The sequence below is a fragment of the Mustela nivalis genome (genome assembly GCF_964662115.1).
Source record: "Mustela nivalis genome assembly, chromosome: 9".
In the NCBI taxonomy this organism is placed as follows: Eukaryota; Metazoa; Chordata; class Mammalia; order Carnivora; family Mustelidae; genus Mustela; species Mustela nivalis.
Window position 1 is genome coordinate 69903988 of NC_139028.1, and position 22825 is coordinate 69926812.

The window sequence follows — 22825 nt, forward strand, 5'->3', positions numbered from 1 at the left end:
TGTTGTTTGACCAAACAACTGATCACCATAGCCTAGTCAACATATAGAATGAGCTACCACAGGAGTTCTATTGCAAAATAAATGTATAAGGAGGTAGTTTGAAATACAAGTGTTGACAATGAAAATGAAAAGAAGTAGGAAGTAAATATTTAGACTCTGAATGTATGACATTTTGTGACTGGATGCAGGACTGTGAAGGGAGAAGAGAAATCAATTTCTCTCAGGGTTCAGAATCCATAAACTGACTGAGGGGCCTCTTGCTGGGATACAGAATATTGGAGGGAGGAATTTGGGGTAGGAAATGATACCTCTGTTTGAGATGATCTGTCCTTGAATTTCATTAGACAAAAGCACTTTGGTTTAAAACATTAAAGAGAGGACTGGGGAAGAGAAATAAGGTGGTAGTCAGTACATAAAGATAAGTTAAGCTTCATGGAGGAAACACAATCCAGTCCCCTCTAACTTCCTTCATAGGATGTGAGTCTGCCCATGAACAAGTCACTTCAAGAGTTGTTTGTTCCCTTAGGCCCTGAGGAGTTCAGGAGTCATGCTCACTCCTACAGAGAAGACACCTATTTTACCTGATGGAAGCATGCACAGGTTAGGGACATCCTATCCTGTTCTTTTATGAGGTCCCCTTCAACGAGGCTGGAACCAGCGATGGGGAACAAATGCCAACATTTCTGGGTCAACAGTATCCATTCCCAGCAGATAACTTTACTGCAAAAAATGTTTCCAGTAGTTTTACTGTCTGGTTCCACTTCGTCATTTCCCTTCAAAATGTATTCAGTCATAATAATTATGCTCATTTCAGGTTAACTTCTGCTGAAATGGACTTAGTCTTAAAGGTATGGAGGTACAATAACCTTGACTAATGCAGAAAACTGCTTTTGAAAAAATAAGAAGAAAACTTATAAAGGATTTTTAGTTGATTAGGTATGTTTTCATGTGAACCAATTTGTGTTCGTAATTTAAATTAATTTTGTTGGTGGTAACTTACTATAAGCCTGATTTACAAATTGGTATCAGAAAATCCACCCCCCCCCCGACTTTAAAACCTCCATGCTGGCTGACATAAGGACCGACATATTTAGACCACATATATATAATTTTTAGACATACTTAGACCACATAAATATAATTTTATTATTATATTTATGGTATTTTATCAAATACTATAAAATAAAATACATTTTATTATTATATTTAATATAATATTTATAATAATATATTATTATATTATTATTTATATTTATAATATTTATAATAAAATATATTTTATTATTATATTTATGGTATTTTATCAAATACTATATAAAAGCTTCACTAAGAAAATATTTTTCTGGTGAGCTCCCTCTTCAGCGCCCCCTTCATCTCACTATTCCTGAGGCTGTAGATGAGGGGGTTCAACATGGGGACCACTATCAGGTAGAACACAGACACCACCTTGTTCTGGTCAGTTGAGTAGCAGGACTTGGGCATCACATAGATGAATGTGATGGTCCCATAGAACAGAGTAACTGCTGTGAGGTGGGACGTGCAAGTGGAGAAGGCCTTGCGGCGTCCCTCAGTGGAGCGCATCTTCAGGATTGTGGCGAGAATACAGATGTAGGAGACCGCTATGACACACACAGTGACCGCGATGATGGAGCCAGCAGTAAATGAGGGGACAACAGCAGGGATACTGCTATCAGAACAGGAGAGCTTAACTAAAGGAGCAAAATCACAGAAAAAATGGTTGACTTGATTTGGTCCACAGAAGAGGAAAAATGAGAAGCAAATAGTGAAAGAGGAAGCATTGAGAAAACTACCTATGTAAGTCACTGTGAGTAGGCGAACACAAACTTGTGTGCACATTTTGGCTGAATAAAGCAATGGGTTGCAGATTGCCATGAAGCGATCATATGCCATGGCAGCCAGCAGGAAGCACTCACTTGACCCAAAGAAAACAACTGAACCCAGCTGGATGGCACATCCAAGATAGGAGATGGTATTTCTCTCCACCAAGAAGTTTACAAGCATGTTGGGTGTGACAGCAGATGAATAGCCTATGTCAGCCAAGGCCAAGTGGCTCAGAAAAAAATACATAGGGTGGTGAAGCTGCGAGGAGATTCTGATCAGAATGATTGTGCTAAGGTTACCAGATATGGTCACCAGGTAGATGCAGAGGATGGTCGGGAAGAGGATGACTTGAAGGACAGGGTCATCGGTTAGGCCCAGTAAAATGAACCCTGTCACTGCAGTGTGGTTCCCACCCCCCAAGGAATCCATGAGACAATGGAGCAGCTCCCCAAATGAACCTGTGGTGAAAACATTATGGGAGTTATAAATTTGATGGCTTCATTTTCGTTAATACACAAAGACGTTATTATAAACAAGCAAATATTTAAACTAAGTTTGAACTAATTTTTTTTACTTTAAAAAATTTATTTATCTTACATAAAATTTTAGAGTAAAAAATGTGTTTATATGAGTATTCTGTATTTTAAGAATTGTGTTCAGCAGAAACTAGGAAACCCTCGAATAATATACCCTTTTCTCTTTATGTTATTTATAAAATGTGTTCAAAGTAGCTTTAAAGCTAAAGGTTAAAAACATAAGATTTACATAAAGAACAAAAGGAATGGTAAGCCTAACAGAAAGGATAAAAATGTGTATAGTAGCCTATATTTAAACATTTTAATGGAGTCTTGAGTAATAGCTAACGTTATTGAATGCTTACTAAGTGGTAGGCACAGGATTAAGAATTTTGTATATACAGTTCCTTAATTTCTATGAACTAATATTAAGCATTTTAATGTGATTTATAGATGAAGAAACTGACCTTAAAAATATTAAGTAATTTATCTAAGTTTACATAGCACGTGGTAGAATCAAGATATGAATCCCAGACAGTTTGAATCTAGTTCATTCCTTCGGTGACTATGCTATAAACAAAATTAAATAATACTTAAGATGAAGCAGTCTCTTGGAAATAGGTGGAAACGAATTAACCTTTCTACTTGGGGATAGCTAACATATAAAAAAAGGTACTAGTTAATCACAAAGTTCACAAAATCTATAAAATAAGACCATTTCTTAAAAAGGAGAAATACAATTTTCTTGATAGGACAAGGGGAAAAAAAAGGAATTTCAAATTAAGGTTATAAATGAAAAGTCACCTATTGTGAATTTATTATGTACATGTAATATTTACAATTAAAATATTGTCTTATCAAGGAGATTGATGTCAATCTACTAGGCAAAACATTATTAATATCTAGGACATAATTAAACTACATTTATTCAAACAAAATCATTTTCTAATGTAGCAATGCTTTCTCATTGGAGAATTCTAGAATAAAATAATTTTATTTTGTTATGGTGTACAGCTGAATAAACTTCCTGCCTGAGAAATTAAGAAGTTTCCCATGTCCAACCAGCGAGTGGCCAGATGGAATCTCATCTCCATGTTTTCTGGCTTTATATTCTAGACTTTGTCCATGGTATCTGCTTGTCTGTCAGCTAAAACGTTCAGAACCATAAGGAAGACTTTCCACAAGATATTTACTATCAGCAAGTTCCCAAAGCCTCTCAAGGCTAGCGAATTTATTAGCATTATTGCTGAGTTCCAGGTTTAGATGGTGTAAGATGACCACGTGCATTTCTGGTCCTAGGAGTGGATACATGATGAATCCTGGTACCTGGAAGTATGCCTGTTTATATGCACTAAATAGACCATAGGTTAATTCAGCTCAGGTCCCTTGTTAGCAGATGGGTTACATCTGCTCTGTTTCTTCACGACAACTTGAGAGTACAGATACAACTTTAGAGAATCATATGAAGTCACAGAAGCCAAAATCCTACCTCTTGAAATAAGAATTCATTCATCCTACAGCGAGAAATTCAGTCGTGGTTATTTGACGGTTGTGCTATCTTATATTATTGTTTGTTTTTGGGAATAAATCTCTGAAGATTCTAGTGATTGAAATGTGAATTTAAAAGCACCAGGGATCATTATCACATTCTTCAGTAAATATTAAGCAGTTCCCTTCACACAGACACAACTAAACTTTAAGGGTTCTGTCAATTCTCAAGTGATCTCTTTATTTTTTCTTTTTGTTTAGGTATTGGTGCACTTTTGTTTGATAATTATTGGAAGTGTAATATAATAAATTATGGTTAAATATTGGCTCTAAGTGTACTTTGATATTTCAGGTTAAGGAATGCTAAAGATATATAACTTGAGTTCCATTCATTCAAAATGTATTCATTTTCTGAGTATTTTATAATGATATAGAAAAGGCACTCCATTAGATACCTGGGGTAATGGGGAAGGGGAGAATGTCATGTAAAGCTGAATTTTAAATAACATAATTTTTAAACAAGTGTACATTCTTGTCTAGCAAAAAGTTTTAAATGAGTATCTTTAAAACTGTGTATACATAGGGAACTACGAAGTAAAAACATGTTTGGGAGGACTTTCTGATCAGACTTAGCCTGCGTGCCTCAAAGGGATGACTGCTGACTGGCTAGGGGCTTATCCGACTAGAAGGATGATGGTAGAAACAGCTGTCTTCAACCTGAATACTCAATCAAATTCCCTTGCTAAACCAAATTGTAGAAAGTCATATCTTACTTTCCTGATGCACCCCTGATGGATTTTCCAGTAATAATACTAGCCAACCTTCATTCAGACTTGACTCCTTACTGAGCACTGTGCTTGATTTTTTACTTATATTTTCTCTTTTAATCCTCACAATAATTTGGTAAACAAAGTATTTCCATTATTTTAACTTTACCAAGAGAGAACTATGGCTTAGATTCAGCCACTCGTCCAAATGTGCTCAAATGGTAAAACTAAATCCTGGTTCAAAATGCAGGTCAGACTATGAGCTAGAAGGTGTGCTCTTAACTGGAACTGCTGTCTAGTCAACTTCAAGACTTGGGTGACTCTGTGATGACCACTAGTTCCAGCCAGTCCTTGATTCAATTTTCTTTCTCCCCTTAACAATGCCTAATTCCCTAAAACTGGCCCACGGTCAGGTCCTGAGTGATGGAGTTTTCAGAATGTTGGTGAGGTTGGTGGGGTCTGAAGCCCAAAGCCAAGAAAGAGTTTTTGAGACATATTTAGTGCAAAATGATGGTTTTATTAAAGCTTGGGGACAGGACCCCTGGGCAGAAAACACTGCTGCCCTGGATTGTGAGGAGAGACTGATTATATACTTTGGGGTCCAGGGAAGTAAAGGTAAGGGAAGTTCCAAAAGGACTTTCATATGCTAAAGAAGACTCACAGGATACTGGAAGCCTTGCTATTGTCCAACTAAGATGGTTTTCCCTTCTAGCAAGGCATTAACATTAAGACAGTTGGGAATTTCCTGTTTGTCAATGGGCTGCAGGTAGTAAGGACATTTGTTTTATCAACATTTCCTCTTGCCTTTATTTCCCACACCACTGAGCACCAGGTAAGTACTTGGGATCCTAATTTCTGGTCCTGTTGATGTGGTTTAGGAATATAGGTGAGGTTCAATGGTGTGGGGTCCAGAACTTATGACCAAGAAAGTGTCCTTGAGATGTCTTTGGTGCAAAAAGGTGGGGTTTTTTGGTGTTTTGTTTTTTTTTTTAATGGTTTGTAACTTGTTTAATCTTTTTATAATTTTTTTTTAAATTGTGTTATGTTAGTCACCATAAAATACATCATTAGTTTTTGATGTAGTGTTCTGTGATTCATTTTTTTGCATATAACAATCAGTGTTCCATGCAATAAGTGCCCTCCTTAATACCCACCACCAGGCTCACCCAGCTCCCTACTCTCTTCCCTCTAAAACCCTCAGTTTGTTTCCCAGAGTCCATAGTCTCACATGGTTCGTCTCTGATTTCCTCCAATTTCCCCCAATTCAATTTTCCTTTCCTTCTCCTAATGTCCTCCATGTTATTCCTTATGCTCTACAAGTAAGTGAAATGATATGATAATTGACTCTCGCTGCTTGACTTAATTCACTCAGCATAATCTCCTCCAGTTCTATCCATGTTGATACAAAAGTTGGGTTTTCATCCTTTCTGTTGGGCTGCGTAATATTCCCTTGTATATGTGGACTGCAACTTTATTCATTCATCTGTTGAAGGGCCTCTTGGTTCTTTCCACAGTTCGGTGACTATGGCCTTTGCTGCTATGAACACTGGGGTACAGATGGCCCTTCTTTATCTTTAGGGTAAATACCCAGTAGTGCAATTGCAGGGTCACAGGGTAGCTCTATTTTTAACTTTTTGAGGAATTTCCACACTATTTTCCATAGTGGCTGCACCAACTTGCATTCCCATCCACAGTGTAAGAGGGTTCCCCTTTCTACACGGTCTCTCCAACATTTGTGGTTTCCTGCCTTGTTAATCTTTGCCATTCTAACTGGTGTAAGGTGGTATCTCAATGTGGGTTTGATTTTAATTTCTCTGATGGCTAATGATGATGAAGGTGGTTCTACTGAAGCACGGGGATGGGACCCATGGGCAGAAAGAGCTGCTGCCCCAGGGTTGTGATGGATGGCTGATTATATACTTGGGAGTTGGGGGAGGTAAAGAAAAGGGAGGTCTCAAAAGGATTTTCATTTGTTAAAGACTCGCAGGATACTGGAGGTTTTGTCATTGTCCAGTTAAGGTTGCTTTTCTCTCTAGCAAGACATTAACATGAGGACAGTTGGGAGCTTCCTGGAGGAATATCACATTTGTCCCACCTAGGAGGTGGGGGTGGGAGGATTTGCAGGGTGACAGCTTGTGCTTTGTCCTTAGCTAAACCTTCTGCTGCCTCATCACTGTGTTCATCAATAACCAGCTCTTGTTGATTTTACCTCCTAAGTTCCTATCAAATGTATCCACTTCTTTGCATTTCAATGATGTGGAAAACAAGGCAGAAGAAAAAACTTTAAATTTCCTTCCTACCTACAGCTCTCTGACAAGTCCTTGAAATAGGCAGAGTAGACATTCCTCCAGGAACTCAGCCGCCTCTGTGTTAATACTTTGCTAAGGGCAAAAGGCAATCTTCGCCCAACCCCCAAGATCTGTAAGTCTAATTTAACATATAAAAATTCCTGTAGAAATTTCCTTTATCTCTAAGCACCCCAAGATATGTGATGGCAATCATCTCCCCAGCCTGTGGCCCACCGATATACATCTGAAGGGTCTCACTGATGGGGTTTGGGAATATAGGTGAGGTTGGGTGGGGTGAGATCCAGAGCCAAAGACCAAGAAAGAATTCTTGGGACATCTTTGGTGCAAAATGGTGGTCTTATTAAAGCACAGAGATAGTGGGCAGAAAGAGCTGCTGCACTGTGGTCTGGAGGAGGGGCTGATTATTACTCAGGAGTTGGGGAGATGAGAACAAAGGAGGTGTCCAGAAGGACTGTCATCTTTTAAAGAAGACTCAGGATACTGGAGGCGTGAATATTGTCAAGCCAAGGCTGCTTTTCCCTCTAGTGATGCGCTAATGTGAAGACAGTTGGGAGCTTCTTGGAGTAATGTTACATTCCTCCTATCACAATCCTTGTCAGTGGGCAACAGGTTCAAAAGAAATTCAATTTTATTTACATTTTCTTCTGCCTCGGCCTCCCTCAATTTCATGGAGGGGAAGGTGATTTTAGGGCTCCAGGAAACTGAGTTATGGATCTTTGAAAGTTAGGCTATTAGTAAGAAAGCTTTTTCCTTGTAAATCCCTGAGACATTTGCAAACTGGGGGAGACTCCTGGCCTGCAGGACTGGGATCTCTGTCAGTGAACCATTTGTTCTTCCTTTAGAGCAGCCAGGAGTGCTTGAGGAATGTCCCACATATCACATGGGGGGTGGGGAGATGGAGTGTAGGGCACCAGCTTCTGCTTTGTCTTCAGCTATCTTTTGCTCCCTCATCATCATGACTAAGATTTCATTAGACGTTAATAAATGACTTTTCCCAACAACAGCTAGCCCCCTCAGAGTCCTGGAAACCTTGCTTCCAAAATTCTTCAGAGACTTACGCTCTCCCTGACTCCCTCCCAACTTGAAAGTATATAATGGGCTATCCCTCATGACCCTACTGCAGCTCTTACCACCCACAGGTCTGTCCCCATGCTTTAATAAAACCATCTTTTTGCACCAAAGACATCTCAAGAATTCTTTCTTGGCTGACAACTTCAAACCCTAAGGTCTTTCCTACATCATCAACACCGCAGTAGTTGTGCTTATTGCTTTTCCTTTTTTTTTTTTTTTAATTTATTTATTTGACAGATCACAAGCAGGGAGAGAGGCAGGCAGAGAGAGAGAAGGGGGAAGCAGGCTCCCTGCTGAGTGGAGAGTCCGTTGAGGGGCTCCATCTCAGGAGCCTGAGATCATGACCCAAGCCGAAGGCAGAAGCTTAACCCACTGAGCCACCCAGGTGCCCCTTTATTGCTTTTCCTATAAGCACATTTGCCTTTCTGCACAACAACCAGAGGGAATTATTTATTAAAAGGATTTACTATTATTCATTTTTTGAACTATCAAATAATTGAGCCCTTAGTTAAAGTGGCTCATAAAGAAAACAATGGCCCACTGACCAGGTCTTCACAAATCCAAATTCCAATTTCTAACAGGGAAACATTTTTGACTCTTTAAACTAGTTCATGTTTAAGATACCCCAGTGTCTGTAAATAAAATGCTTTCCTAAAGAAAAATTAGGATTTCTTTCTGTGTTTTGCTTGTGATATTGTGATGAATAATAAGAAATATATGTTTGGTCTTGGTCTTGGTTTCTAGCACAGAGTTCTTAAAACCTTCAGAATTTCCTAAGTGGTGAAAGCAACCAAGGAGCCTTTTGTTGTGTTAATGAGGTGACTCTGGGATTGCACGTTGGGATGGGTTCTGTGTTGGGAGTGGGGGTTGGGGAACAACCATGCAATAAGAGGAGTGAAACTTCCAAGTCCACCCCCTGATTTCTGGGGAAGAGAGAGAGGCTGGGTATTGAATTAGCCACTGTAAACAATCAGGCCCAGGTAATGAAGCATCCATAAAACCCCAAAGGGAGGGGCTGGAGAGCTTCCAGATTGGTGAACTCATAGAGATTTAAAAAAAGTGGTGTGCTCAGAGAGCAGGGAAGCTCCACACCCTTTCCCAAGCCCTGTGCATCTCTTCCATCTGGCAGTTCCTGAGTTATATCCTTACATAATAAATCAGTAATGTAATATATAAAATGTGTCTCTGAGTTGTGGGAGCTGCTGTAGCAAATTAATCAAACTTGAGGTAGGGGTAGTAGAAACCTATAACTTAGAATCAGTCAGCCAGAAGTACAGGTAACCACCTGAATTTGTGACTATTGTCTGAAGTACAAGCAAGGGTTGTAGGAACCTCTACCCCATAGCTGGAGGGTCAGACACACAGGTGATATCTGGGTTTGGGGCTGACAGTGGAAGTTAGGTCATGGGGAGGAAGGGGAGGGAGTTTTGTGGGACTGTGCCCTTAACGTGTAGGATCTAATGTTATCTCCAGGTAGATAGCGTCAGAACTGAGTTGAATTGTATGACACTCAGTCAATGTCCAGAGAATTACTTAGTGGTTCTGGGGAGGATACTACCCACCCCCATTGGAATTAATGACTAGAACCTTTACTGCTATTTTCCCTATTTATTTAATTTGAACATAATTGTTATAAGGAGAAAAACAGTGGTTTTTTCCAAGTCTGAGAATTACCTCAGATATTACTGGTTGAGTTCATTATAACAAGGTCAGAACAGAATAATCAAGGGTGATCTTTAAAAAGGGGGTGGGCACCTGGGTGGCTCCATGGATTAAGCCTCTGCCTTCGGCTCAGGTCATGATTTCAGGGTCCTGGGATGGAGACCCGTATCAGGCTCTCTGCTCAGTAGGGAGCCTGCTTCCCCCCTCCCCCCACCTGTTTCTCTGCCTACTTGTGATCTCTCTGTCAACTAAATAAATAAAATCTTAAAAAAAAAAAATCAAGGGTGAGATACCAAAACAGAATAAATTTAGTTCAATATTCTGCAAAGTTAAAACAAAAATTAATAATTTCTCACAACCGACAAGCAAGTATCAAGTTTGAAAGATATATAGCAATAAACAGGTAGAGCTAAAACAGAATCTCACCAGCAAGTTTATTAAAAGTAAGCATCTCAACTTTATTCTAGTTAAGTAAGGAATATAAATCTTGGGGTGCCTGGGTGGCTCAGTCATTACGCATCTGCCTTTGGCTCAGGTTATGATCCCAGTGTCCTGGGATCAAGCCCCACATCAGGCTCCCCACTTGGTGGGAAGCCTGCTTCTCCTTCTCGCACTCCCCCAGCTTGTGTTCCCTCTCTCACTGTCTCTCTCTCTGTCAATTAAATAAATAAAATCTTTAAATAAATATATATATAAATAAAATCTTTAAATATATATATATATTTATATATATGTAAATACGCCCTCAAAATAGGTCCTTAGTTCACATATATGTGAAAAATATTTTTCCAATGTTTTATTTGTATCTATACAAAGTTATAATGGAAAATTCAGTGGATTTTCATCTCAAAGTCTATTGTTACTTAAAAATGCAGTTTCTTAATCTTTCAAATTTGCAGCTATTGATACAAGCCCTGTGGTTATAACTCTAATCAAGGTTGAATTAAATAGCTTAATGGTTAAAATTTTTATTTCTACAGCTTGTACCATTTTTCTCATTGGCCCTAAGTTCTTATGTAGTCCTCAACTGACACTCTGTATACCTCCACCATTCATATTAATATACACATTCATATATGTTCCACTCCTTCCATTTTTCATGATGTTGGACTTAGTAATGGATACTTAGGTATATCAAAAACATGAGCAATAAAAGAAAATATAGGCTAATTTGCTATATTAAAGTTACAACTTTTGTACTTCAAAGGCAACTATCCATCAGCAGAGAAATAACACAAAGAATAGGAGAAAATATTTGCATGTCATATCTGATTAGGCCTTGTAGCAAATTATAAAGAAATAGCACTTACAATTCAATAACAAACAACTCAATTCTTAAAATGATTTTATTTTTAAGTAATATTGCACCCAGTGTGGGGCTCAAACTCACAACCCTGAGATCAGGAGTTGCGAGCTCTATTGACTGAGCAAGCCAGGCACCCCACCAGTAACCCAATTTAAAATGGGCACTGTGGGCCACCTGGGTGGCTCAGGTGGTTGAGTGTCAGACTCTTGATTGCAGCTCAGGTCATGATCTCAGGGTCATGAGATGGAGACCTGTGTGGTGGAATTCTCTCTCTCCCTGTGTCCCTCCTTCTCACTCTCTCTCTAAAAAAAATCAAATAGGCATTGTTCTGCTTCTGGAACCCTGGCCCCCTCACTGCTCCAGCCATAACAGAAGCTTCTGTGACTTACTGTTTTCCACTAGGACAAGAAGAAAGAATGTTTGCACTAAAATTAATATACTGCCACTACTACTATGATGTTACTCTTAGTTCTTATTATCATTATTATTCAGTCCTACTAGTATGGTGGCTCTGAAGCCAAGGCTTTCTTACCTTATTGCAATTATAAGCAAAGACATTTGTGAGCTCATTAGAACAATTACTTGCCTCTGATGTGGAAGTTGTTTTCCTGAAACTAGACTTTGGGTTTGGATTAGTTGGCGCAGAGTAGATGGTTTTAATGACTCCTCGGGGAACCGGGCAGACATTGCTCATAGTCAATTTCAGAGGCCACACTGAGGCTGAGGATTCGTTCAGGGATTCACATCTCCTATATTTGGAACTGAAGCTGAGGTGCAGAACTGAAGACTAGCCCCAGAGACCTAGTTGGTGAGACTGTCTCTGCCTATCTCTGTCTCCCCAACAGCTCAAGGTAATACATCTGCAAGGCACAGCACTTCTCCCTGATAATGGGGACATTAGAGCAGCAGGGCATGTCATTAATTCTTAACTCTCTTTCTCTCTCTATTATATATACATTCTTAACTATATATATGTATTCAATCAGAAATTATGAATACTAGAGAAATTCATCTTCTCCCACTTAGAGGCCTGAAACTCCCTGGCTCTTTGAAATGAAACAAATCTGGCATTTTTAATAAAAATTCTAAAATCTCTCTTAATGGCTTTAGGGATGACTGGTAAGTACTGTCTGAACCTGAAGCTTGCCCCACCACTGAAAGGGGCCATCTGGGCAGGTTTCATTCAGGAATCAACACACGCTTGGAAACAATCTCCCATGTCTGCTGTTTTCTGGCAAATGTACACGTACTGACTAAGTGAAGGATGAGAGATATTCTAGGAAGGGTAGGATCTAGGTTTCAAGCAAATAGAATCTGACTTATAGTGAAGCTAGCTAGAAGAACAAAAATGAGGCTAAAGAAGACATTTTTAAACTCATATAAAAAGATTACTTTTGTGGAAATAGCCCATGGCCAAAAAGATACTGACTCTCTTACTAGGTTGATGGACAGTAAAACAATTATCAACATCTTCACATTCGGTCGTCACAGATGTCTTACTCTGTCCTGTTTTAGCGGATTGCTTTTCTCAGCTGAATTCTAATAATTAAGGAGATGAGTGTTTCAATTTTTGTTTTTCTTGTCAAATTACACACAAAGTATATTTTAAGCTTGTGCATTTACTGATTAAGTGCTTGGGAGAGAAGTATCCAAACACATAATAGTACAAACACAAATGCAAAAGCAATATGCAATGTGCAAAAACGGAACTTGAAATTGGGCGTAACTAAGTACATGGACTGAAGCGAAAAGGTTTTCTTATTTAACTCCATGTGTCTGTGAATAAGCTAAAGTGATTCTGAAAATAGAATGGAGACAGTTATAGAGCTGAGTATGTAACAGCAGCTTGGAAGCATGAATTAGCTACTTACTGCTCTATCGTAGATATTCAGTTGATCAATAAAGGACGTTTCCCACATAAATTGGTGTTGAAAGGAGTAAGAAAGAAAAGGATGTGAGGGTTCAGTCTAGCAATGAATATGCTTTGAGTGTCTATCCGTGGGGGAGGAGGATACACCTGGAGTACCAAATGCCAACGTTCTATCGGATTCATTCGGTCTCTATTCATCTCACATTATGCTTTAAGTCATATGAAGATGTCAACAGTGCCCATGCCAGTTGTGCCTTAACATCTTTTTTTCAAGTTTGAAAATATATTTCTTCTATCTTTCACAACCACGTAATGATTTGGCTAGTTATAGAATTCTTGGCTGGAAAGAAATACTTTTTACTTGAGTATTTTGAGCCAACGTATTGTCTTCCAGTTTTGAGCAGAGCTGTTGTGAGGTATGTTGGTGCTTTCTAATACCGTTTTTAAAATCTCTCTCTCTCTCTCTCTTTCTAGAAAGTTTTTAGGATTTGAAATTTTATGATGATATAACTTGGTGTGTGACTGCTTTCACTTACTCAGCTGGGTAACTGATTTTTTTTTTAAAGATTTTTACTTATTTATTTGATAGAGATCACAAGTAGGTGGAGAGGCTGACAGAGAGAGAAGGAGGGGAAGCAGGCTCCCCACTGAGCAGAGAGCCCCAGGCAGGGCTCCATCCCAGAACCCTGAGATCATGACCTGAACCAAAGGCAGAGGCTTTAGCCCACTGAGCCACTCAGGCGCCCGGGGTAACTGATATTTTAATATCTTCTTGGATTATAAAAAATCATGATATAGCATCAGAATTCCTTCCATTGAACATTTTAGACCATCCTTTTACCCAGACGTTTTTCTTCTTCAGAAATCAATTGCTACAGTTGGACTCAGTCCCTCTGTTTATTCATTGTTTTCCTCAATGTCTGATGTTTTCTCATTCCCCACCTTTCTCCAGAAGAAAAAAATTCAAGGACAAACAAAATGACTGAAGAAATTCAGTGCACCAGACCCGAACACCTCCTTCATGAGTTCCCAGAAGATCAAGAACATCAGAGTTCCCTTTTTGTGTTTTTCTTAGCTTTGAATGTCATCGTCCTGGCATGGAAACAGGAGACAATTCTGATACCCCAATTTGGTTGGAATTTCCTTCATCTCATGCACATTTTAGGCTGCAGGGGGCGCTGTCTTCCCCTCTGCATTCTACACAGTCTCCTGTTACAGAAAACAACCATTATCACCATGGGCGGGCACATTTACACAGATTAATTTCTTACATGCTCTGCTCACCAGGGATGATTGTCTCTTGGCCAGAGTATCCTATGGCAAATCCATATCCACTGGCCACCTTATGAACTGTGCAATCATGGTGTCTAAAGAAATCCAAAATAAGTTGCTGTCCAGGACTCCCTTGAGTTCAAGGGCCCATTTAATGGTAGCCTCTCTACTGCTGCATACTGACTGGCCCATCATCCATCTCTTGTCTTACATAGCTACACGGACTCTAGCTCTTGGATGTTAGGGATTTGGCACAACAGAGAACCAGCTTTTTTGTTGTTATGTCTCTATAAAGACCCCCAGGGCTACTAAGAGTGTTTTCATCTCCCTCAACCTAGATTTAGTCCCAATGATTCTCCCCACTGAAACCTTTTTTAAGCTACATTTTCGATTTCTCATTCCTGGGTCCATCCAGCTTCCTTGTTTGAAATTCCAAAACAAACTGGCGCAAGCCCTGTCCTGACTTGGACCAGGTGACCAAGGGCAGGAGCATGTTTGAATCAGTTGTCACATGCCCCAAGGCATTCTTAGGGAAGGAATTTCCCACAGACAGTACCAAAGAAAAAGACTGTTGAATGGACTTCAAAGGAAAGCAGTTCTTGCTGTTAAGAATTAAGTTGAACTGGTGCCACATGCCTTAGAAACTGGGATAATAATGAGTTACAAAAATAATTATTTATCAAATGCAGGATATCAAAATGTTTCATGCAAAACAAGAGTAACCGCCCATCTTAGAAATTTTGCTTAGTGGTTCTTTACTGTTTTCTCAAATAAAAATTTTCTTTATACTGCTCCTTTTTTCTCTGTTGCCTTCTGTGGGGATCTCTGGATGGTAAATACAGAAGGCATTCATTTCTCAGGTTGTGTAACATACCTTGTTTATTTGGAGCTTATGTAAGTGTAAACAGCAAAAATCCGAATTACTCTCATCTGCAGGCTTTGCTGTCTGAAGGAAAATACATATCAGATTAATTTTACTTTCCAAGAACTCGGTGTATCATTTTGCTGCAAAATAATTTTCTCTCATAGCACATTACTGAACAAATCCTACAGGTCAGTATGTTGATGTCACTCAGATCAGTCACGGACAGATGCCCTCCCTCAGGCATCCAAAACGCAATACCCCTAGTATAACTGCTGCCCAAATTACCTCTTTTCTCAGATCATAAAGAGGCCTTCCTTAAGCCAGACAGCAAAACTGTTTCATGGGAACTCACAGCATGAGCATATGACTCACAAATACAAACACAGTAAATACAAGAATGAAGAAGCCTTTCTTTACTCTGCAGGTTGAGCTTTTCCACTCAGACAATAACACCCACCTTTCTTCCAGGCCTATTTAAATTTTGGTAACATTTGGACAGAATTATAAATAAACATTCCCAGTTGCTGAACTTACTCTGCACTATTCAGATGGGGACTTTCCACCAAGGAAAATCTAAATGTGTAATTAAGCCTCAAACCAAAAGCAACGGCGACTCCAAGGCAAACATGGTAATTCAGAGCACCCACCAACTCACCGTTCTTCACAGCTGACTGAGTTCTTGGTTGTGGGAGAACAAAGTACTAGAGGTTTTGAGCTACGCCTCCAGTTACCGCCCCAGAGAATGTTCGCTTTTAAAGTTTGTCCCCAGCTGAATGAATGAATTGTGTACCTTCCTTCAACTCAAGTCCTTCCTAAAAATTGCAATTAAATCTCATGACCCAGGGATTCTTCAAAATACCTTCCCCTTCAGAATCTCACTCCTAGATCTAGAACTTCTTTCCCGGTTGTGCTGAGGAATGGAGCACATTGTAAGTTCTGGCCCCAAAGTGCCATGGCTAGTTTCCCTCAGTTTTGTTGGTATCAGTTTCTCTCCTAACCTCCCTCCTGCTGGGCACTTGCTCAGACAAGATGTGTCATCTGCTTTCTGCAAGAACAGACTTTAGGAGGCCTAGCCGTCCCCCCCACCTCTCCCTCAGATATTTAATTCCTATAACTAGCTCATTTGAGAATGAGAATTTCCATAGAAAAACCAATTCTCAATAAAAGGCACATTGCTTATCATTTGACCGTGGACTAGATGGGAGTTATGACAGGAAGGGCAGTGGTTTAGCTGACTCTCTGCCTCTGTCCCTTACTCCAGCCCTCACCACAGGCCTTCAGTCCCAGGGACTCTCAAAATAGAAGTCCTATTGCCTAATGTCAGGATAATCTGCTTGTAATCAGATACAGCGTTTGCAAAACGATGGACTTCTTCAGCTCAGGAAATCAAACCTGCATTTTACTCTATACCATCCATGGCCTAGAAACTCTCTCCTCCAGACAGAATGAAAAGTCATATATCTACCTGCTACAAGTTACTAAAAATGCAAAGCTGACTGGGAAAGGCCACTGGAATCATGTCTCTGCATCTGACACAAGCACATATCTCTTCTAGCTTCCTCCTCTTTGGGTGTGAAGGAATGAACTTGGGAAATGCTGAGAGACAGCAAATGCACTTTCCAGTTGGAGACCATTCTCACCTGAGCTCCCTCGCTTTGAAGGCCGGTGTTGAGGGCAGTGTTCTTTGCAGCCATGCTTTACGGGATGGGTCACATTTCTTCAACTAATGGTCTAGAGGTCTAGGTTCCAGAAACTGGAGAACTTCCCTGGACACATCGGGTGTACTGATTGCCCCAATTTCAGTCTGGTGGGGAATCGGGAAGGGAGAGAGAAAGGGAAGGAAGCCTGTGGAACCATTAGAATATTTAGTTGCTGACCTGGCTTTGAATATGACTTTATTCCTTAATTTGGTTCAACAGGAAATATATAGCCAGAGGGTAAATGAAGATGTTTTTTTCTTTCGTTGTCTGTTGTTATAAATATGCTAGCCAAGGCCACCTTTTCTCTGCAAACGAAAATGTCCCATATGTGCATCCTAGGCACATAATCTTTGCATAACCTTACCCTGTCTTCTATAAAGCATTTGCTGGGCACCTGCCCCAGCCACAACTTCAAGGCCACCCACTGCATACACCCTGCTAAGGGCAAGAAGACAGTTCCAAGTATCACACCAAAGGTTCTGGACTTCAGAGTCATCCTGAGTGCACACACTAAAGCATCAGAATGCAAGCCATCATTAGTCACCAGGATGATGCAGGGATTTTACTCCCAAGGGTGGCTTAAATCAAATGTAAAATATCTCCTAGAAACTCTGTATATACTGTTCCCTTGGTACCCAGGAAGCTCTGAAATAACAAGAGATAACAGACTCACTACGTTTTATAAATACTCGCAGGTTTGTTGGTATGGAACACAGAAGCCAAGTCTCCCAGTCAGATATGAAGAAATCTGTTTGTCTCACTGGAAATACTCGAAGTGGACGCTTCCAGAACGTTGGAAATCCTGACTGACTGCCAATAGGTGCTTGGTAAGTTTTATTCATTTCCAAGGCTGCTAAGGGGAAAAGTACAAGGCAGGCAAGAGAAGGGTTTCAGGTCTGGGACTGTGAAGAGGACAGGGCGTTAGGACAGCCATGCGTTGCTTCCACCTGAGAAGCAAATGAGGAAGGGTTGATTGACTTTTACTTGGAAAAGCTGGGATTTTTTGTCAGCGTGTTATTCTCTTAGGAAAGTTTATCAGCACAAGGCCTGATAAACTCACAAAATCTCTGAGATCACAAGCAGATTGTTGAATGAGTAAAACTTTCTCAGAAACAGATACTTAGTTTTTAACCAGATTCTCAAAGTAGTTCATGCGCCCCTCCCTTCCCAGAGGTTAAGAAGATTTCTTAGGTTATTCAACAAAGTTGTTTGAATTGTTCAAACACAAACCAATACTCTTGAATAGCACAACCAAACACAAACCAATACTCTTGAATATATTAGTTAAACATAATAAGTTGTAATGTACCCAAACAGACTAAGAAGAAAAATTACTGAACCCATTTTAAATTTTCTCATAGGAATCTAAGTTTGCAAGTATATATATATATATATATATATATATATATATATATATATATATGATTTTTATATATATAAAAATCATATCATAAAGGAATCATAATGTGGAAGCAGTGTAGTTTAGCCTGAGGACTCCAAAATCATCCCACCTGGTTTCAAATCCTGGCTCATCTACTTTCTCTACTTTGTAAATTTGGCAAAAATTACTGAATATTTCTGTGTCTCAGTTTCCTCATGAGAAAATGAGGGAAATGATAATTATGTATTAAATAAAATAATGTATAAAGTAGAATGAATGAATCTGGGCACATTAGAAGTATTTAAATAATCACTGGTTATTATCACTAAGTTTGAGAGTCATCAATCAGAATGCTCAGTAGTTCATTTTTTAAAGGGACCATAAGTCTTTTCTTAGGTAGAAAATTACAAGTCAAATACTTATTATGAGAAATTCGTTATTTTGTTTTTCCTGGAATTTATCATCAGGCCTAGTTATATTCTAAGAACTGACAGACTAAGCACTCATCCGTAAGCCTTAAACTTAATTGCCCTTGAAGACAATCAGAGTCTATAATGGGTTGAAAACTGTTAAGAAAGAGCATTCAATTAGAAGATTTTTGAATGCAAAAAAAAAAAAAAAAAAAGCATTTCCATAGGATAAATGATGAATAAATATTTTGCTACTCCAAAAGAAACTTTTTTAAAAATCTAGAAATTAGGATGCATTAACCATGTCTTAGAAACTGACCAGGTAAATGTGCAATTATGTCAATGATCACTAACATAGGAAAAATATTCTGTCATGCAAGAGCTGATAAATACAGCTAGTGTTGGTCCACTGGCTTTTTGGGTCTTTCTAGAGTTACCAACTTGTTCTGCATCACCGTTAAGTAAGAACGATTATACTTTGAAGGGAGGCAGGGAGTCTTGACCCATTCTAGAAATAAGTATAAAAACATGTCCTCTTGCCTTTAGAGGGCACAGAATCCAGAACAACAAAATTTTACTGAGTAAGATTGCTTATGTGCCACTCCTAAAGATCTCAGTGTTTGATTTTGCTGGAAATCATTACTGAGACAAGTAAGACCACAGCAAAATAGGCTACGTTTATCATTAGTAACCCAGGAGTATTAGAAAGGTCCATATTTAAAAAGCTCCTTACCATTTCCTGATATGAGCTAGCCTGGACATCTTCCAGCACCTCAGACAACCACTCCTTTCCCCAGACCTTAAAGATATAATTTTCCCAAAGATCTGTCCTTCAACCCCTACTGTTACCTATTTCTCTGTCCCTGATTGGTCTCATGGATTCCCACAACTTTTACCATCTTCTGTCCCTTAATGGTTCCCAAATTGATATTGCTAGCTGTGCCTGCGTGGTAGCCATCCACCATTCCCTCAGACTGAATTCAACATCCTTCCCTCTTACTCCACTCCTAGCCCAGAATTTCTGTTTCTACTAAAAGCATTACCTCACAGTGACTTGTATAAATACAGCGGTAAATCTGCTTCTTTTTCTTCTCCTCAGTATGTCCTCAACTTTATTGGTGCTTGTGTGTGTGTGTGTGTGTGTGTGTGTGTGTGTGTGTGTGTATTTAAATTGTGTCAGATTCTTAGGAAAGAGAAAGAGACAAGGTAAAATTTAATTGAACTATCAATTCTCAGGTTATCATTATCCTGGTCTCTCAGACTTAAAACTTGAATCTCAGTCAATTGCCAAGTGACACAGACTCAGCCTTTGGGGTATCTATTTGCCCTAACATCTTAGCTGGTGTCCCTACTGATGGCGCCCTCCCTCCCTTCTATCCACCTTGTCCGTGCTCCCAGAGTAACTCCCTGAAAGCTTAACTCTGGTCAAGTCATTCTACTACTCTGATGTTTAATGGGTCCACATTCACTACTGATCTAGTTATTAAAATCTCCCTGACGTGGGAAGTTCTACCCAATATGGCAGCCCCACCCCCATCAGTTTGTTTCTCACTCATCTCTTTCAGATGTACTTGCTCTTAACAGAAAGGATGTTCACAGTCTCCTCAACATGCTCTGAGCTGCTCTGAATCAACTCTTTGCTCAACCATCCCTTACTAAAATGTTCTCCTTGAATCCATCTTTCACTAATTGAGGTTCTTTCCATCTTCCATGACCATCCCAGTTCATTCCAAAGGCTGCCTACTCCGTCTAGGGTACAGACCAAACTCCTCAGAATGGATAAGGCCCTCAGTTATCTAGCCCAGAGGTGCATTTACTTACGGGCAACACTACCCTTAGAGCCAAACAAAAGGGACCCTGCCTTGGCCACATTCTTCAGGGCAATCCTGAGCCTCTTCCTACTGTACCATACTCCATGGGACAAGGCCAAAGAGGTGTGCCCCCCCAAACCCCCATTCATCCTATCCTTCCCTTCTAGACCATCTTTCAGGTACCAAGACCCTTGCCCAGATGGCCCTCAGAGTTTACAAGAGTCTCTTTCCCAGATCACCTTTATAAGAGTAAACCATAATGCTAATGTTTACATACTCCAGGCTTAAGAAAAGCCAAGGGATGGCTCTTTGCAGGGGTGTGAACAGGTACATCATGTGAGCTGGCAGGTTCGCACCCATGAGCCACACCGTGGGCCAGAAGCAGGTTCTCTCACCACCTCATCCCGGCATGAACTCCAAGGATTCTGCCTTCCAGGTCATTATAAAGGTATATTTGTTGAGGAGGAGAGCTGGAACATACCAATTTGTTATCTTTACATTTAACTTTTACTTACTACGGTGTAGATACGTAGGGCCCCATTTGTTATTCTTGCCCTGGGCCCTGCCAGTGTCAAGGCAGGCTTGCTTCTAGGGAGTCTGTATTTTACCCACATCAAATACAGGCAGTTATTTAAAGCCTTGTCTTTCTCAAGCACCAGTTGTGTTGTACAGGCTACCCAGTAGGTCTATGTGCCTGAGAGCCCCCTTGTGCTTTTGAAGCACTCTTTACAATGTTGGGAGGTAAAAATTTGATCCCAGGGTTCTGGGATTGAGCCCTGCATTGGACTCTGCTCAGCGGGGAGCCTGCTTCTCCCTCTCCCTCTGTTGTTTCCCCTGTTGTGCTCTCCTGCTCTCTCTGTCAAGCAAGTACGTAAAATCTTAAAAAAAAAAAAAAAAAAAAAGGTAAGAATTGCTACCTTTGTCACTATTTGTAATATTAATCAGGAAGGACTAGCCAATACATGTTGAAATGAGAAAGGAATGAGAGATGCTGTACAGAAATGAGGGAAGAAGTTTGTATCCTTTTCATATATATGAATCTGTATTTGAAAAACCCAAAAGAATCAACTACGAACTATTTTTAAATGATAGGAAACTGTAGTAGAGAAGATAGTTATAAAATTTATTTATAAAAATTGGTAGCTTTTCTAGATATAAAAAGTCCCAAAAAACCCACAAAATGAAAAAAAAAGCTTCCTTTACAAAAAGATACATTTGTAAATAGACTTCAAAGAAATATATAGAATGTTTATCTGTAAAGTTTAAAGAAAACTTTAAAACTCTATTTAGGAAAGTCATTGATAAATGGCATACATACCTTACTCAATGAAATTTTGAATGCAAAGCTGTCAATTCTCAGCAAATTAACATACCAATTCAATGCAATCACATTCTAAGTGAAAACAGGATTATTATTTTTTTTTTGAACTTGATAAAATAATGCCAAAGTTCATCTGGAAAATATATATGTGAAAATAGCCAGAAATTTTGTTATCAGTTACTAAAATCAATACTACAGTATTACATTTAAATGTTTGGTCCTTGTTCTAGAAGAGACTACAAAGAAAATGAATCAGAAATCAACCCCATTACTTATCAATGTTTTGCTCTATGATAAGGCTGGAGTTTTAAATCAACAAAATCAACTGGAAAATTGTTACAGTAACAAATGGCATTAGAACACCTGGTTAGCTATTTGGGTAAATAAGTGAAAAGAGTTGATTACCTCATTCTTTATGTCAACATTAAACTCCAGATAGAACAAGGGTTGTAACAAAAAATTAAATCCGATAGCTTTGCGCAGTGGCAGTATCATAGCCAATGAGGTTTATCTCAGGTGCGATTATTGCTAATTGAAAAAATTAAATCTGATAAAGCTCAGAATAGAGCAAGAGATAATTTTTAAAATAATTTTTAATCAAAGAAAGCTTATTTAACTATGTCAGAATTCAAAACAAGATTGATAAAGTTGACACCAAACTCTTTAAAATTTACCATGTAGCACAAAGAAAAAAAATAACACACCAATGTCGAGTGACAAACTAAGAAATAATTTGCAATACACGTATCAAACAAATGACTGCTTTCCTTAATAAACAAAGAGTCCATGTAAATAAAATGCTTAGAAGACCCACAACCTAATGGGAAAATTATCAAAGGGACTGAACTGAGCAGTCATGAAAAAGAAATACACATGCAAATAATTGTTTGAAAAATGTTATTAACTCCTACTCATCATTTTTAAAAATCAAGATGACATGAGTTACCCAGAATTCACCATGATGGTGGCAAAGGTTTGAAATTTGATAAGATCTGGGTTTTGTGGGAAAACCAGCATTCTCATACAGTGTTGTTGGGCATGTAACTTGGTGCATCTTACCTGGAGGTCAGTCGGTCAGTCTCCCTCCGAAGAGAAAATGGTTGGCCTCTGACTCCTCTGAGTCTCTTTTAGCAGAATAAAGCCCTATCGCTAATGACAGTCTGTAATGCTGGGATTGTGAAGGCACATTTCTGTCATCTGCTACTGGAACAAGGAGGTAAGAAGCTTTTATTTTC

The 22825-nt window shown here is 39.3% G+C and overlaps 1 protein-coding gene across 1 annotated transcript; it reads right to left on the reverse strand.

Annotated features, from left to right (window-relative positions):
- Positions 1-1326: 1326 nt before the first annotated feature.
- On the reverse strand, positions 1327-2271 carry LOC309840694 (olfactory receptor 5P76-like; the record flags this gene model as incomplete). The annotated part of the gene is made up of 1 exon (XM_082683008.1): positions 1327-2271. The coding sequence occupies one exon, from the start codon at positions 2269-2271 to the stop codon at positions 1327-1329; it is 945 nt and encodes a 314-aa protein (XP_082539134.1).
- Between the last annotated feature and the right edge of the window lie 20554 nt (positions 2272-22825).